Source organism: Asparagus officinalis, chromosome 1, assembly GCF_001876935.1.
Source record: "Asparagus officinalis chromosome 1, Aspof.V1, whole genome shotgun sequence".
Taxonomy (NCBI): Eukaryota; Viridiplantae; Streptophyta; class Magnoliopsida; order Asparagales; family Asparagaceae; genus Asparagus; species Asparagus officinalis.
The window spans coordinates 20,419,641-20,435,633 of record NC_033794.1 but is presented as its reverse complement, the minus strand read 5'-3'; the positions used below and the strand labels follow the sequence as shown (position 1 = coordinate 20,435,633).

At 38.0% G+C, this 15,993-nt stretch overlaps 1 protein-coding gene across 1 annotated transcript; it reads left to right on the top strand.

Moving 5' to 3' along the window:
* LOC109831610 (probable phospholipase A2 homolog 1) lies at window positions 52–6,434 on the top strand (the record flags this gene model as incomplete). The annotated part of the gene is made up of 3 exons (XM_020398968.1): window positions 52–124; window positions 213–332; window positions 6,016–6,434. Coding segments are annotated over 3 exons (372 nt in total), but the record flags the coding sequence as incomplete, so codon positions are not given.

Below are 15,993 nucleotides of genomic sequence, written 5' to 3'. Positions count from 1 at the left end.
CTCACCTCTCATTTCTCCCGCCGTAAAGATGCAATCTTGGACTAGCCCTAATTTGATGACGTTGATCTCCTTCTGTGTCGCAAGGTTTCATGCAGCAAAACTTGCGTAGCTGTGAACTGCGACAGTGAGTTAAAGAAAATTTTGAACTTTGGGTAGCTTTTCAATATTTGTTAGTCTCTAGATTTTTTCCCAATTTTTTGAAAATTTATCAGCTATCGGGATCCGATACGGGAAGTATTGTGGAGTTGGGTGGTCGGGCTGTCCAGGAGAGAAGCCCTGTGATGATCTTGATGATTGTTGCAGGCTTCATGATGATTGTGTCGAGAAAAAAGGTATCTTTTGTTTTTATACTAATGAATTAATTACTTTTTAGTTTCATTATTTTTAACGAAGTGTGATGGATATAATTGGTTCTGTTTCATTTTTTTTTTCTTTTTGATTATAGATATGGGGTCTTTTAGATCTGGAAATAAATTGTGGTTCATCTTCTTTGTGAGTAATATAAGAAATAATTCGTCGCTAATCTGCTTTATGACTAACGTGTTTATGCAAGATGAGCTTGGAGTATTTGTAATGTGCAGTTGTTTGGAGGAAGTAGCTCGAGTCTCAATCCATTTTGTTGAACTTCTATAGTGACTAACAATGTAGAAAAAAGACCTGTTTTTGAATCTCGTTATAACTCGTTTTGACACCTAACGGAGCCATCGTTATAAAAGCTACAAGAAACCCATGTTGCATCATCATAGACAATAACACTAACAAACACGTATCTGCTTTACGTTAAGTGTTATGTAACGCTTGTTAAATTGATTTAAACTAGTGATCAGATTTGGATGTGTGACAATTTCTCTAGCGTCCAAATCAGTATTACGCTAACCCAAATAAGTTCTCAATCAAATCCCCGACCCTAATTTTGCGCACGTGAAAAATCCTAGCAGTCCCTCGACCCCCTCTGTAATACCCCAACCCTTGAGAGGATGATGTGATTAGTATTGATAGATTTGATTGGAATACTCATACCACCAAGATGCATCTTCTTTTTGGGAACCCAACTCTTAGAAACTCCAAAGTTAAGCGTGCTTGGCCTGGAGAAATTCTAGGATGGGTGACCCCCGGGAAGTTTTCCAGGGAGCGCGTGAGTAAGGACAAAACGTGCTGAAAAGACATGTGGTGGTTTGTGAGGCCAGTCCATTAGATCTAATAGCGTACCGACTCCGGGATTCCGGGGCGGGGCGTTACACCCTCTCTAGCGCCACCCTCATCTCCGTCCTTCCATCTCATGCCTTCTATGAAGAAGAAAACATCTCCATCTCTTCTACCTCTCGCGACTTCGACAAAGACAAAACCTCTTGCTGACGACAAGACTCTTCTTGTTCTCTATCTCCATTGACGACATGGCTTCTCTCTAGGTCCTCCTTGGCTCCCCCATCTCTTATCTCCAATGTGGAAAATCCTAACCTCATCTCCACTTCTTGTGCTTCTCCAACTTCTAAACCCTACCTCTCTCAATGAAGACGAATGCTTCTAAATCCTAACTCCTCTTCCAGCCCTCCCCCATGTTTGAAAATTTTGATAATTCTAATTATTAAAGTCATTATGAATAGTTTATATTTATAAAATTTTTAAATAATTAGCAAACAAAATAGCCTACATTGTGTGTTACGGGTTTTTACGGTTTTTTCAATTAACCCTTAACAAGAGTAGAGCATTATGTTATATGTTATTGTTATTTTATATGTTATTGTTATTTTCAACATTGGTGACTACTAGACATGTGTAAGCAAAAGGATTTCTCATAAGATATTTAGAAGCAAAAAAGGTGGGGGAAGTTCTTAAAAATATTAAGGAAAATTATAAGTAAAAGAAATGAGAAGCATTCATAAAACAAGGAAGTTTAAGTATAAACTAATCGTACAAATAGTGAACCAGTTTTTATATAAGTACAGGAAAAATGGGACTATGGGAGGGAGATGGTCAGGCAAGATGAAGGGAAGAAAATAGGGTGAAGACAGGAATTTAAGACAACAATAGCTTGACAATCAAGGAAAAAAGGAGCAGCCATAGTAGAAGATCAGATTACAAAGAAATAGCTGCGATGGTAGAATAAAGATCATCAAATTTTTTTTTGTGAGTGTGCATTGACTTGCAAGACTAAAAAGTCTTAGCTTCGAACCTTATTAAACTATTGGATACATTTATCTCAACCAGATTTTTTTACCTTACAGGACGAGTCATCTTCTCATCAGAAGCTTGCTTTGTTTCTTCATGAGTTTGCTAAAAGTTTCTTGCTGCCTAAGCCATTAGCTTGAGCTTGTTGTTAATAGTGGTTATCTGATGTGTTTTTCTTAGAATTATGAGATTTACATCATGAATCGTCATGCAGTTTAGATTTTAAGTTCTGTTAACTTGAGATACTGGCATGAGGAGAGAATCTCCTTATACTGCATAACCTGTATCTTTTATTTAAAAAATGAGGTTCTCAACTAGCTAGTGTAATCTTGAATTACAACATTAGAAGATTTAGAATGGTCAGTGGAGGAAATTTGGGTTTAGGTAAAAGTATCATATGATGTCTAGATCTCTATTAGAAGAAAACATGGGCAAGAAAAAAGAATCTAGTAGGCAAGAGAAGAAGATACGTAGAAAACGTAATATTCAGCAAGCACATACTTGGTTATCCTCCTCCATTACTTTCTCAATGACATGCTCAATCTTTCATTATTTTTTTAAAGTATACTTTAACAGTACTATAGAGAGGACAACACAACCAAATATTCATTTTTTTTATTATGTAAGAAATGCTTAAATTTTCACAATTTCTACAGCACATATCCAAGATAGATGAACATTTTTTGGTCACCATAGAAGGATGCATGTACTTTTAGTATGGAATAACAGGCATGCGCTATGTATTAGTGGTTTTTTAACATCAAACTGCACATATAAACTCAATAATGCATGTATTTGTAAGGTGTGACTGGTCTCATGACAAATTTTTTAATCATTACTCATAAAGACTGATTTTGTTGAGGTCAACTAGTTTTACTGACAAATGGATGCAAACTTGAGATAAACTGTATTAATATATCAAGGGGTCATACTTGATTGGTTCAGTTTCATTTAGCTTTCTGTTTCAGTGCTTTGTGGGCTTTATCTTTGCTCCAGCTGACTTAGCCAGCTGCCTACAACACCGATTACCATTTTAGCTTGCGTTGACAGAATTCAATTGTTGTCAGCAATAGAAACTCAATAGATTACATTTGTTGCACCATCGTTTAGTCACCCTCATCTTTGCCTGTGACTCCCTAGTTTTTTTTTTTTCATTTTTTAAATATATTATTAGTATTTGTGCAACCTTTTCACCTTAACTCCTGCAACATAAGGGCCTTTTTTCTTGCTTGCAATCTCCATCTTCCCTAAACAGAAGATTAACTGTTTATTCATCTTTAAATATGCCTTTTGCCTACAAAAATGGGTCTGACTACGAAGGCAGTCTTTAACTCTTTGCCATTACTCATAGACTGATTTTTTTTCAGGTCAACTAGTTTTACTGACAAATGGATCCAAACTTGAGATAAACTCGATTAACATATCAAGAAGTCATACTTGATTGGGTCAGTTTGGTTTTAGCTCTCTTAAGTGCTTTGTGGGCTGTATCTTTGCTCCAGCTGACTTAGCCAGCTTACCTACAACACCGGTTACCGTTTTAGCTTGCATAGTCTGAATTCAATTGTTGTCAGCAACAGAAGCTCAATTGACTACACTTGTTGCACCATCTTTTAGTCAACTTCATCTTTGCCTGCGACTTCCTAGTTTTTATTTTTCTTTTCATTTTTTATGTATTATTATTAGTTGTACAACCTTTCACCTTAACTCCTGCAACATTAGGGCCTTTCTTCTTGCTTGCGATCTCCATCTTCCCTAAACAGAAGATTAACTGTTTATTCATCTTTAAATGAGCCTTTTGCCTGCAAAAATGGGTTTGACTATGAAGGCACTCTTTGTCACTAGTCATAGGTGGTAGGATCTAGCAATTTATACAACCATGCATATATCACCAACCTCTCTAGTCCAGATTTGTATTCTTAGCCGAGAGACAGAGAGAGCAGCCTTTCATGAAATTTGATGACTTTATATGTTGGTGCTTCCACCTGCTATAGAAAAGAATTAATCTAATAAATTTGTTTTGCTGCCTATAAACAAAAGATGGGTACTGGTGAACCATGTCCAGTGAAGACGGCCAAAATAATTTGTAGCACAAGGAATAGTCATGAACTCGTCAAAGTTTCACGAAGGAGATCACGGTATTGGAAGAGACGATGTGGAGACTTTTCGGTTTTGAATGCCATAAACCGAGATCCAAACTCCATTCTTGATTTTGTCATGTAGTTCTGTGTAAAATCCATTCTTCAGCTTATTTGATGGATGCTTTGGCAGCCTTATGCCGTCAAACTGCTATCTATGTCAACCTAACACCCACTTTGTGCTGCATTCTAGCTGAGGAGTTTGTAGATGCTTTCCGTATAACTCAACACCGGTAGACAATTAACCAACAATTGGCAGTTCAAGCTCATGAAATCGGGATGAAACAATCACGTTGTGAAAAGAGAATAGCGGGAAATATTTTCTTTGGTAATTTTATATCCACTATCCTTCTGATAAATGTACACTCCCTGTCTAAAGGATAATTTTTGTACGATATTTTGGTCTAAAATGAGAAAACTAGTGACGTGCTTTCAGGTACATTATCTCCTAAGAATAGCTGGAGAGAAAAATTTCTTTACACTGATTTTTTTCTTGCACAATATGTGTTTGAAATCTCCAAACTGTATCGGTCCTTGGCATTTCTTTATTGTTGCAAATATAGTTTCTTCTGTAAAGCTATTTATATTACTATAATTTCCTGTTTTTTTATTTTCTTCTTCTTGGACCATATCTTGAGCTCAGAGTCTCAGACCTTAGATCGACCACTTTTCATGGGTGAAACACACTACATTTGAATCCTAGATGGGCTTGGAGATGATATAATTTGTTTCCTCGTTATCAACTCTCAGCATGATAGGTAATAACTGAAATCATATGAAGTATGGAACTGGCATCGAGAAATAAATGGGAAAGAGAAGACAAGGAATTGGTAACATCATCATGATACATCTAGTCAGGTTCTGTATTGACTTTCTACATGATATAAAATAAAATGTATTAAGAGCTCTACTCTTCACTGTCAGTTCCAAAATAAGGCTAGATTGTTTTGCATTAAAACTTATTACTGAAAACAAAACTCCTCTACTTATACATAAAAGACTTTCTTTTGTCATATTTTTGGTGGGTGACTTGTGTTTTTTCTTTAAAATTTATAATAGTTCTCTAGAGATGCAATATCATTATCATCATGTATACCAATTCAAAATTTCCTGTTCCCAAATTGTGCCCCATGGTGCCCCACGGATTTATTTTTTTAGTACTTTTCGATTGTTGGTGATACCTGTTAGGACTTATGACTATTGATATTTCAAGCAAAGTTATCTAATTTTCTCTACGAGTACCTTTCTCTTGATGTCATTCTGCTTATAACAAGAGTTAGATATCTATTATATTACTAATATCACCAGCCCACATCTATTGCTAGTTAGGATATTGCATTTGCATATTCTCAAGGGTTTATAAAAAGTTCATTCTCCTTGATGAATTATAAATTTCTCGAAATCCACTAGTTTCATGACTACGCAAAATATAATTTCAAAAACTGTTAAATTCTATTTAGCCATTTGCACTGAAATAGACCATATTCCCCCTCTCTCCTCGTGAATCCCAAGTTGCAGGCCATATTCATTAACAGGGTATTCTTGAGCATCTTAAGTGACATGAAACTGCAAACCACTTGTATACAGCCTGAAACTGTATATACAGTATGAATTTGTTATCTGAACTGTAATGTTTTCTAAGAGCTCTATCATTGGTGAGAAGGTGGATGCTAACCTTTTTCTTTTTCCTTTTTTTTTTTGAAATTCTCAGGGTTAATGAGTGTGAAATGCCATGAGAAGTTCAAGAATTGCATCAGGAAAGTAAAGAAATCAGGGAAGACTGGATTCTCAAAGGAGTGTCCTTATGAGACCGCGATGTCTACTATGATCCAAGGAATGGATATGGCCATTTTATTCAGCCAGCTTGGTGCATCGAAAGCGGAACTATAGCTAGCTTATAGCTTTTTTATATCAGTATAGACCGATATCTTCACGTCTGACATTCTTCAATGATTGATTCTGCCAGAGAATTAGAGATCTGTCGTTGTGAGACTACAGGTTGATTTTTGTTGGTGATTTGTACAAGTAAATATTCACTTGAAGATGATTGAGTTAGAGATTTTGATTTTTATGGCATATTATTGACACAGAAAATTTAGCATTTTGGAGACCTTTGGGGTTTGTACTTTACCTGTTTTTGAGACTTCAGATGTGGACCTCTGCCAAGTTGCATGAAGAAAATTTGAGTAAAAAGTTTTATGGTTACTAATATCTATATACGTATTCACAAATATATCTCTATCTGTATCCGTCAAGACACCAATATGATTATCAAATATCTATATTCTATCATATGATTATGGATATTTATATGTAGTGAAATATCCGGATCTATATCCAAAATATCCGGATATAAGTTGATCATACATGCACAACAACTTTAATCTAAATGGATTTGAGGCTAATTTTGATGATAAAAAAAAAATTATAATGTTAGGTTTTCAAATATACAGAGCATATTAATGAATTCTTTTGTGTCATATGAACTAATTTTTTTTTAATATTATCTCATTCATTTTGTATATGAACTAATTTTTTTTAATATTATCACATTCATTTTGTATATGAACGTATATCCACATGTATACCTATATATGTATCCAATTTTAGCGGGTGTGAATATGTGTTTTTTTGCTGACACATATCCTTATCTGTGATTGGTAAATAGATACGGAGTTGATAAATATCATGTCCGAGGCATACCGGTCCATTTGCACACGTAGTCCTTAGACTTTGTGTGCAAATTATTAGCAATGTATAAATTTAAGTTCCTGAACCATGTAATAGTTGGTTTATAATCCCCATTCAGAAATGGATAAAAGTGAAATACGTAGTTGAGAATTTGATTTGCTCTAATTAAAATGCTGCAAGTGCACAACTACTGTGTGTAGTATGTAAGTGTTGATTCTACGAGGAAGGTGTATTAAAGAATATCCTAAAGAGGCACTTGAAATGTGAAAGAGATGAGAGTGTAGAGTGTGGTTTGGGTGAGGTTTGTTACAAATAAAAAGGCTAAAGACAAGAAAAGAGAATGAGAGAAATAGAAGATGCAAATAAAGGAAAATAAAAAACCAACAGAAGAAGCAAATAGAGAAATAGAGAAAATCAATATAATGCACTACGAATCTAGGATTGAATTCACTAGTTATTTGGATTTAAGAACTACTCTCTTTTAATTCTTATATTAGTTAGAATTGAAAATCAATATAATACACTACGAATCTAGGATTGAATTCACTAGTTATTTGGATTTAAGAACTACTCTCTTTTAATTCTTATATTAGTTAGAATTCTGAAACATAGATTATCAAGTTATTCAAAACTAGTAACCTATCAAAAATATTTTCAAGCAATATTACCATTCATGAATATAAATAAATAACTATATAGTAATTTTAAAACTAAGAAGGTATAAACTATCAAACTATTTAAGATAAATATGGCCTATCAATTTTTTTTTACTAATTATTACTATAATTGATTATTCTAAGCATGATCCTTTAGCACAAAAAAGAGAGCAATTTAAATCCCAAGAAGGAAATCTAAGGAAAAATTGTGTTGAGGCCCCTTTTTCAAGAACCTAATGTGACTAACCCCTTCAACTTATTGGGCATGTAACTAAGCCCCCAAAATGAAGTTCTCATGTGATTAGGTCCAGCCAACTCAGCTATATACACGCTGTATACTATATTTTCCTAAAATTCTAAACTACCCCTCTCTATTTTACCCACCAAAACCTTTCATTCTTCATCTTCTTCATTGTCTTCATCCCTACTTTAATGGGCCCTTACAAGCATCTCCAAATCTCCCTTAATCTTGATGGATCTCTCTCCCTGCACCAACATCCCTACCATCCCCCCATCCACCTTCCCTCCTCCACCTCCCTCTGCTTGCCCCAACCCCTCTCCTCCACCCCCAACTCGACCAACTAGGGTTTCCTCCCTCCATCAATTCTTTTCAACCTCCAACTTTGATAAAGGCGAAGACGACATCAATTTGTCTTGGACAAATTCTGGAATGCCTACGTTGATCTTGAGCATGTGGGACCGGAGAGCGTTGGGACTATCTTGGTTTATGATGATTGCGGGTTTTAGCTTATGGCCTTATTATTTGTTCCCGATGGCCTGCCACATTGACGGCGGTTAGGCCCCCCACCGCTACCATCTTCTTTGAAGATGGTGGTGGGGTTGTCAGTAGAGATTTGGTCACCTCTGGCAGTGGCAAATTCTATTCCGGCTGTCATTGAATCGCAGTTGGGTCTCTCCTACCATGTAGTAGCCAACATTTTTTGTTGAAAGATTGAAACTTGATGATTACCCTTTTGTTGTTTAGTTCTCTTGATAAGAGGAGAGTGCAAAAGATTGAATCTTGTCCCTTGGGCTTGCTTTGCCCAAGAAGAGGAAATTTGATTGGGCCTCCTACTTATTCAAGGTTAAATGAAAAAAAAGAGAAATTTTATTGTTGACTTATTCATCTTATGTTGAAATTTGATTGGCCATCAGTTGCTCATAATTAGCGACCAACTTCTAGCCTGGGAGTCGACCAGTTCATTGTTCTGTAGGCCGGCTACAAGAGTGGACATAGCCATTAAACTACCTGGGTCGTTGACTTTCAGTCTCTTCGCCTAGAACCTCTTGAAGTAAGCTCGAAGCCTCTCCCCAGGTTCCTACATCATTTGTATCAACACATGAGGGGACAACTTTTGTTTAGTGTCAGCTGCTGATGGACTTCTTCTCAAGGGCATTCCACCAGAACTTGGAAGCTGCTGATGAACTTCAGGCTAAGCTGCTGATGGACTTCTTCACAAGGGCATTCCACTAGAGCTTGGCACTCCCTGACAAAGCGATAGGAAAACACCAACAAATGATAGCTTCTGACGCTTAGAGCATGCTCATCATATCATAATAGTTCTGGACATGCTTGGCAGGGTCTCCTTCGTCCTTGTACTTCTCCACGTGAGGCATCTTGAACTTGTCCCAGGAGGCGTTCATGAGGTCGTCAGTAAGGGGGTGTTCCCCCCGATAGCTTCGACGATCGGTCTGTACACCCGATCATATATCTAGATGCCCTATGGGTGGCCAAGAGGGCTGGAGAAGCACGCTGATGACGGGGAGTCTTAGACATTACTCCCACGGCGTGCTCTTTATGGCGACTAGAGCTGGGGCTCTCGCTGGTGGCTTCAGAGTTAGGGAGGAGGCATCGACGAGGATCCGTTGGGCGAGTTGACTGGCATGGTGGTGGAGTCACGTGTTCGACATGATCCCTCCGAAGCAGCGTAAGAAGTCCGAGGGGGACTACATGTTGAGCTTCAGAAGGGGGATGAGTCCCCGACACTGGTCTCCTGAGGGCAGAGGAATAGTGGAAGTAATTTGCTACGGTTGTGGAAACCGGCGGAGGAATTCGCTTTTGAAGGTAGTGAGCTGCTGTTGGAGGCTCTGAGAGATCTTCTGAGTCATCTCTTCAAGTTAGACTTAAGTGACGTAGCTCTGGTGCGGTCCTCCAGAAATGGATTCGTCAGCCCTATACTCAGAACCAGACATGCTTGCTCGAAAAAGAGAGAAGGCCCCACGGTAGACGTCAAACTATTAGTGATCTAAATCACACATGTAAACGAATATGAATTGAGTTGAATATGGACCGCTAACTTCTCCGAATATCTGGTTTTGAGTTGAGTTGTTCTTCCCTGCTAATACGAGTTGCCGTGCGAGCACCCTTTGGTCGCGGAATTACCAAAAAGTGGGTTGAAAAGAGGATGACCAAAACACAAGAACAATTCAGTATGGCGAAGGAAATTACCTTCTCTAGATTATGAGTATGAAAAGATTACAATCCCTCTCTCACAATCTCACTAGAATCGAGAATAACCTCTCAACTCTCTCTCTAAACCCTAATACAATTATTAGAATTTCTCTCTCCTTAAGGTCTCCCTTTTGAAACCCTACAATAACCTATTTATATCAGGTACAACGTGGGTGGCAATCTTGTAAATAAACAAGCCCAAAAGAAAGAGGAGTCTCTGTCAGAACAGAATCCAAAACGAAACAGGAAACCCAGAATTCACGATCCGGTCGACCGCCAAGCATGGTCCGGTCGACTGGCCAGAGAACTTTCTGTTCCCTATGCCCTGCAGGGTTGTCCGGTCGACCGGCATGTGTGCCGCGGTCGACCGGACAGAGAACTGCCAGTTTACCCTGTTCTTCTGCGTTTCGCTTCTTCCGACTTCTTTCGCCGTCTTCTTTGGCTCCAACCACGACTCTATTCTCAAGATATCATGAGAATCATCTATCCTCAAGCTCCCATGATGATCACTAAGCTCCCGAGACAGAAAAGAAGATACACCCGTATCATGAGTCCCCCCTTTAGGAACTTGAAGTCCCGTTCAAGTTAGAACTGAAGCTGAGGGAACTCGCGAGCCCCTCCTCCTTTTCTGAACCACCTGGCCTTGCTAAGAATCTGATCTCGACGTCCGATCAGAAATAACTCATTCATCCTGCGTTTCGTCATAGTCACTTTTTGCTCCAAGTTGCAATCCTTCATCGATGGCTTTTCTGGAAGTCTAATGCACATCGAGACAAACTTCTTGCTTGCATTCACTAACCTCTTCGCTCGCGTCACCGTCCCAAAGCTTGTCTCCCTCGGAAGAGATGCCGAACGAAATATGAACTTTTTACCACCCTTGGCCTCTCGTAGATCGCATATCTATCCTATAAGTACGGATTGCCCAGTATAATCTGACAAACATCCAATGGAACTACGTCGCATGTGACCTCGTCAATATACGACTCATGGAGCGCAAATCTTACAGTGCATTGATCAACTACACTTAGCTTCTCCTCCTTCTGAATCCACCCCAATGGATAGGGCTTCGGATGCTTGACCGTCTTCAGACCCAACTTCTGAACCAAAGCTTCGGATATCAAATTCTTCTCGCTACCCGAATCAACTATGACATCAACCAAACTGGTCTTCACTTGCAACTTAAGCACAAAGAGCTGCTCCATCGGGTCGTCATCTTCTTTAGTGGCCTGCTTCCCCGCCATAAGGTTGAGACTGCTATTGGGTTCCGTCATCCCCGGGACTTCTTTCGGACCTTGAGCTATCATGTACGCCTTTTTCTCCTCCTTCTTCTTCAACCCCATTGGCTTGAGATGAGGATACTTCTCCCAACACCGATCAGCTATGTGCCCTGTCTTCTCGCAATGACCACAAATCAGTCCTGTTTTTCCTGGATCACCCTTCTTCTTCTCCTCCTTAAACTGTGAATCACTAGACTCGCCTCCAACTTGTTTTGCATCCCCCTTTGCTTCGTTTCTCTTCTTTTGCTTGCCCTCAATGGCAATGTGCTTCACGCTCGCCTCTGCAATAGTCTCGACCGTGAATAACCTCATCTTCTTTCGGATGTAATCGCTCAATCCTGCCATATACTTCATGAATAAGGAATATTCCTCTGTCGCAACGTTAAGAACCATTGCCTGTTGCTGGAACTCCGTAGTGTATTCTTGAACGGTTTGATTGACCCTTTGACGCAAGCCATACTACTTGTACCAACGCTCCTCAAGGAATCTCATCGGATAGAACTGTTTCCTAAGTAGCTCCTTGAACTTGTTCCACGACACCGCCTTCTTCTCCTGCTTGCAATAGGATTTCCACCAAGTCAACGCGTGTCCTGAAAGCTTCAAAGTCGCGAACACAATCTTCTCTTTTGACGAATAGCCATAAAGAGTAAAATCCGTCTTCATCCGCTCGACCCAGTCATCAAGCCTCTCGACATCAACACTCCCATCATAAATAGGAATCTCCACTCTGAAATCAATCTTCAGATTCTGGTAAGAATTCTTACCCCCTTGATGCGGTGCAGCCTTGACGGTCTCGTCCTCCTCGTCGGAGCCTGAAAGCTCGCTCTCTCCACCGGACTCTATAGGTTTCTTCTTAGACCTAGAAGAAGATTCCCCCTTTTCGTTCCCTCCTTGGATGAGACCGATGAGTTTTGTGAGCGTCGACCCTATCGTCTCGATCTGCTTCTCTAATGCATCAATCCTCGCTGAATTATCTCCTTCAGCCATCTTCTCTTTCCTTAAATCCTGGACTCCTTCCAATGAAATAAGGATCTCGCCAAGCTTCTTGTATTAGGACCGAGTAAGGACCATACACAGGATGCCCCTTCACCGGATCTGATGTTCTGATACCAACTTGATACGAGTTGCCGTGCGAGCACCCTTTGGTCGCGAAATTACCAAAAGGTGGGTTGAGAAGAGGATGACCAAAACACAAGAACAATTCAGTATGGCGAAGGAAATTACCTTCTCTAGATTATGAGTATGAAAAGATTACAATCCCTCTCTCACAATCTCACTAGAATCGAGAACAACCTCTCAACTCTCTCTCTCTAAACCCTAATACAATTATTAGAATTTCTCTCTCCCTAAGGTCTCCCTTTTGAAACCCTACAATAACCTATTTATATCAGGTACAACGTGGGTGGCAATCTTATAAATAAACAAGCCCAAAAGAAAGAGGAGTCCCTGTCAGAACAGAATCCAAAACGAAACAGGAAACCCAGAATTCACGATCCGATCGACCGCCAAGCATGGTCCGGTCGACCGGCCAGAGAAATTTCTGTTCCCTGTGCCGTGCAGGGTTATCCGGTCGACCGGCATGTGTGCCGCGGTCGACCGGACAGAGAACTGCCAGTTTACCCTGTTCTTTTGCGTTTCGCTTCTTCCGACTTCTTTCGCCATCTTCTTTAGCTCCAACCACGACTCTATTCTCAAGATATCATGAGAATCATCTATCCTCAAGCTCCTATGAGGATCACTAAGCTCCCGAGACAGGGAAGAAGATACACCCGTATCACCTGCACATGTAGCAACTCGTAAGAGGGCGAGGTCTGCTTCCCCCGTTGTTCCTCTGACGATCAAGTTAGCGAGGTACTTGAATGAGGGGAAATAACGAACTGTAACAGTTCCTAAGGGTAGTTAAATGGAGAAAAGTACAGGAAAATTGCTTACCTTTGCATTAGGAATAGTTTTTCCTTTTATAATCATGTAGGAGGGGCATTTTGGTCTCTTTCGATCAAATTTGAGGTGGCGACTGAGTCAGCTTCGACTTTACAGGTATCGACTATAGAGTGGTCACGGAATGGGCGCGGTGGTCACTTCAGCATTAATGAGATGGGATAAGCGACGTATGAAGCCGGGGTGTGATCCGATGTGCCATAAATAGTATCGGGGATGCAGAAATGATGGTACCTGCCAAGTATTTAATATGATGTCGACGCGCTGTCAGCGGAGGGTTCGAGGTCAAAGTCACTTCTTAGCTTGTATCGAGGGGCGTCGAGAAGTACCGCCTCTCGAGTCGGTTCCCATGAGATGCCGGCTAATTAACTAGTTGAGTAAGCTTGTGACGAGTCATCTTTGATGAGAGAACCAACAAGTACCGTCATTCGAGTCGACCAACGAGATCGGCGAGTCAGCTAGATCGGGACTTTCGCAGTCCCAAAGGTCGAGTTGACTGAATTGGGCGTAATGTGGGTTATTTGCCTGTAGTTGACAAGGGATCATAATTTGGCAACTGAAAACACCATAACATATGCCAAAAATTATTAGGCGTTTAGTGAGAGTTTTAAAGGTATTTGAGATTTAGTTCTAAATAGTAAAATTATTAGGGGTTTGGTGAGATTTACTTTTACTAATTTTGAGGGTTTCATGAAATTGTAAATAAAACCCTTAGAAAATCTAAATATGTCAAAAATACTCTTTATCATTCTAAAGTTATAAATGATCAGTAAGAAATATGAAAATTACAAAAAATCCAATAAAAATAAAATATGAAAAATAGTATCCTAAAAAATTTTAACTTGTAAACAACCCCCTAAAAATCTGAAAAATCATAAAAAAACCCCTTTAAATTAGAAAATTGCAAAGAACCTTCAAGAAAATTACTACAAAACCAAAAAAAATATGAAAAGTACAAACAACCCCTAAAAATCTATAATTAGGAGCAAATCTCCTAAAAATCTAAAAATTATAATCAACCTCTTAAAAATTTTAATAATTACAAAAAACCTCTGAAAAAATGTTAGAATTATAAACATCTGATGTTTGGGGGTTTTTTTTTCTAAAAAATATTTTAGGGTAAGTGAAAAAATGCGAACTTGTAGGGTTATTAGGACAATAATGTTAGCTTTCAGGGCATAGAGTGTGAAGAGTTCATGGGGATTTCTTAAATTTTCAAACTTGAAGAGGATTATTTATAATAAGCTCAAATCCGAGGGCTTTCTCAAATTGAAATAGTTGAGGGGGTTTTCATAGACAATCCCTATAATTGAGGGGGGTTAAGTGAGGAAAGTTCAAGTGATTATTTGAAGTTTCATAGTTGAGGGGGTTCTCTACAATATGCTTAAACATGAGGGGTTTCCTCGTATTAAAATAGTTGAGGGGAGTTTTTCTAAAATTATTTCCTTATTTTTCAGATATAATATTATAAAATCCCTTTAAGTTATGACTATAAGAAACTCCCTTTAACTTTTAGATTTTATCAGAAAACCCCCTCAACTTTAAGAGTTTATCAGAAAATTCCCTTAGAATTATTGCTTTTAGAGTGATTTTCTGATAAAATCTTAAAGTTAAGGGTATTTTCTGATAACCCCTAAAATTTAGTAGATTTTATGATATTTTTAAAGTTATGTGGGATTATCTGATTATCATCCAAAGTTAATAGGTTTTTTTGTTGATATTTAGCGTTTAAAGTATTATACTTTATTTGCATAGTTATCTACACTAAATATGATATATATTGGTTGCTTAATAAATTACTATATCAAATAGGAAAGATGCAACATTTTACTCTAAGCAACCAACTTAATGGATAAGGATTTTTCTTTAAATTTTTTATTACTGAAAAATATAGTTTGAAAAGTGAAAACTTGGATATTTAGGCCTTCGAAATGTTCAATATGTATGTTAAGTAAAATAAATTATGTATATAAAATTATTCAAGTAAGGGCTCCTAATTAAAAACTAGATTCTAATTTAATGTATTTTATTTTAAATGTTTTATATTTCTAATATTATACTTTATAGACGCGTGAAAAGTGGTATAAATTAGTTTTAGCCACATAAAAATCCTTTTAATGTTCTGATCATGAGATGTTAGATATATATCATTTTAAAATATTTAGGGTCTTCACCAATTGTGCGTCTTTGAGATATTCAATAGGTATCTTAATTAAAAATAATTATGTGCGTAAAACTACTCAAATATGTGTTGTTTAAGTTTTGTAATATTTTATTATGAGATATTCAATATATAACATTTCAAAAGATTTAGGGTCTTCACCACTTACAATTATTTTGACAGCCTTGAATTAGAATAACTACATCCCATCAGAATAACACTAGCCATTAGGTATTAAGGAAAAAAAGATGAGCTCTGATAGAAGATGTAACTGAGGTAGTTGAGCTAAAAAAATTCTGAATTGCAAAAGAAATCGAATGAGATGGTGATCGAAGGATCTTTAAATAAATAAGAATATAATTCTCATTAAAAAATAAACATAATTTAAACACATGAGCAAATCTCCAATTATGTGAAATAGTCAAAGTTACTTATAAGGAAATTTTATGTCTCAAAAAATAACGAAAAACATACATACCAGCATGAAATATACTAATTGGTCATTTCACATATA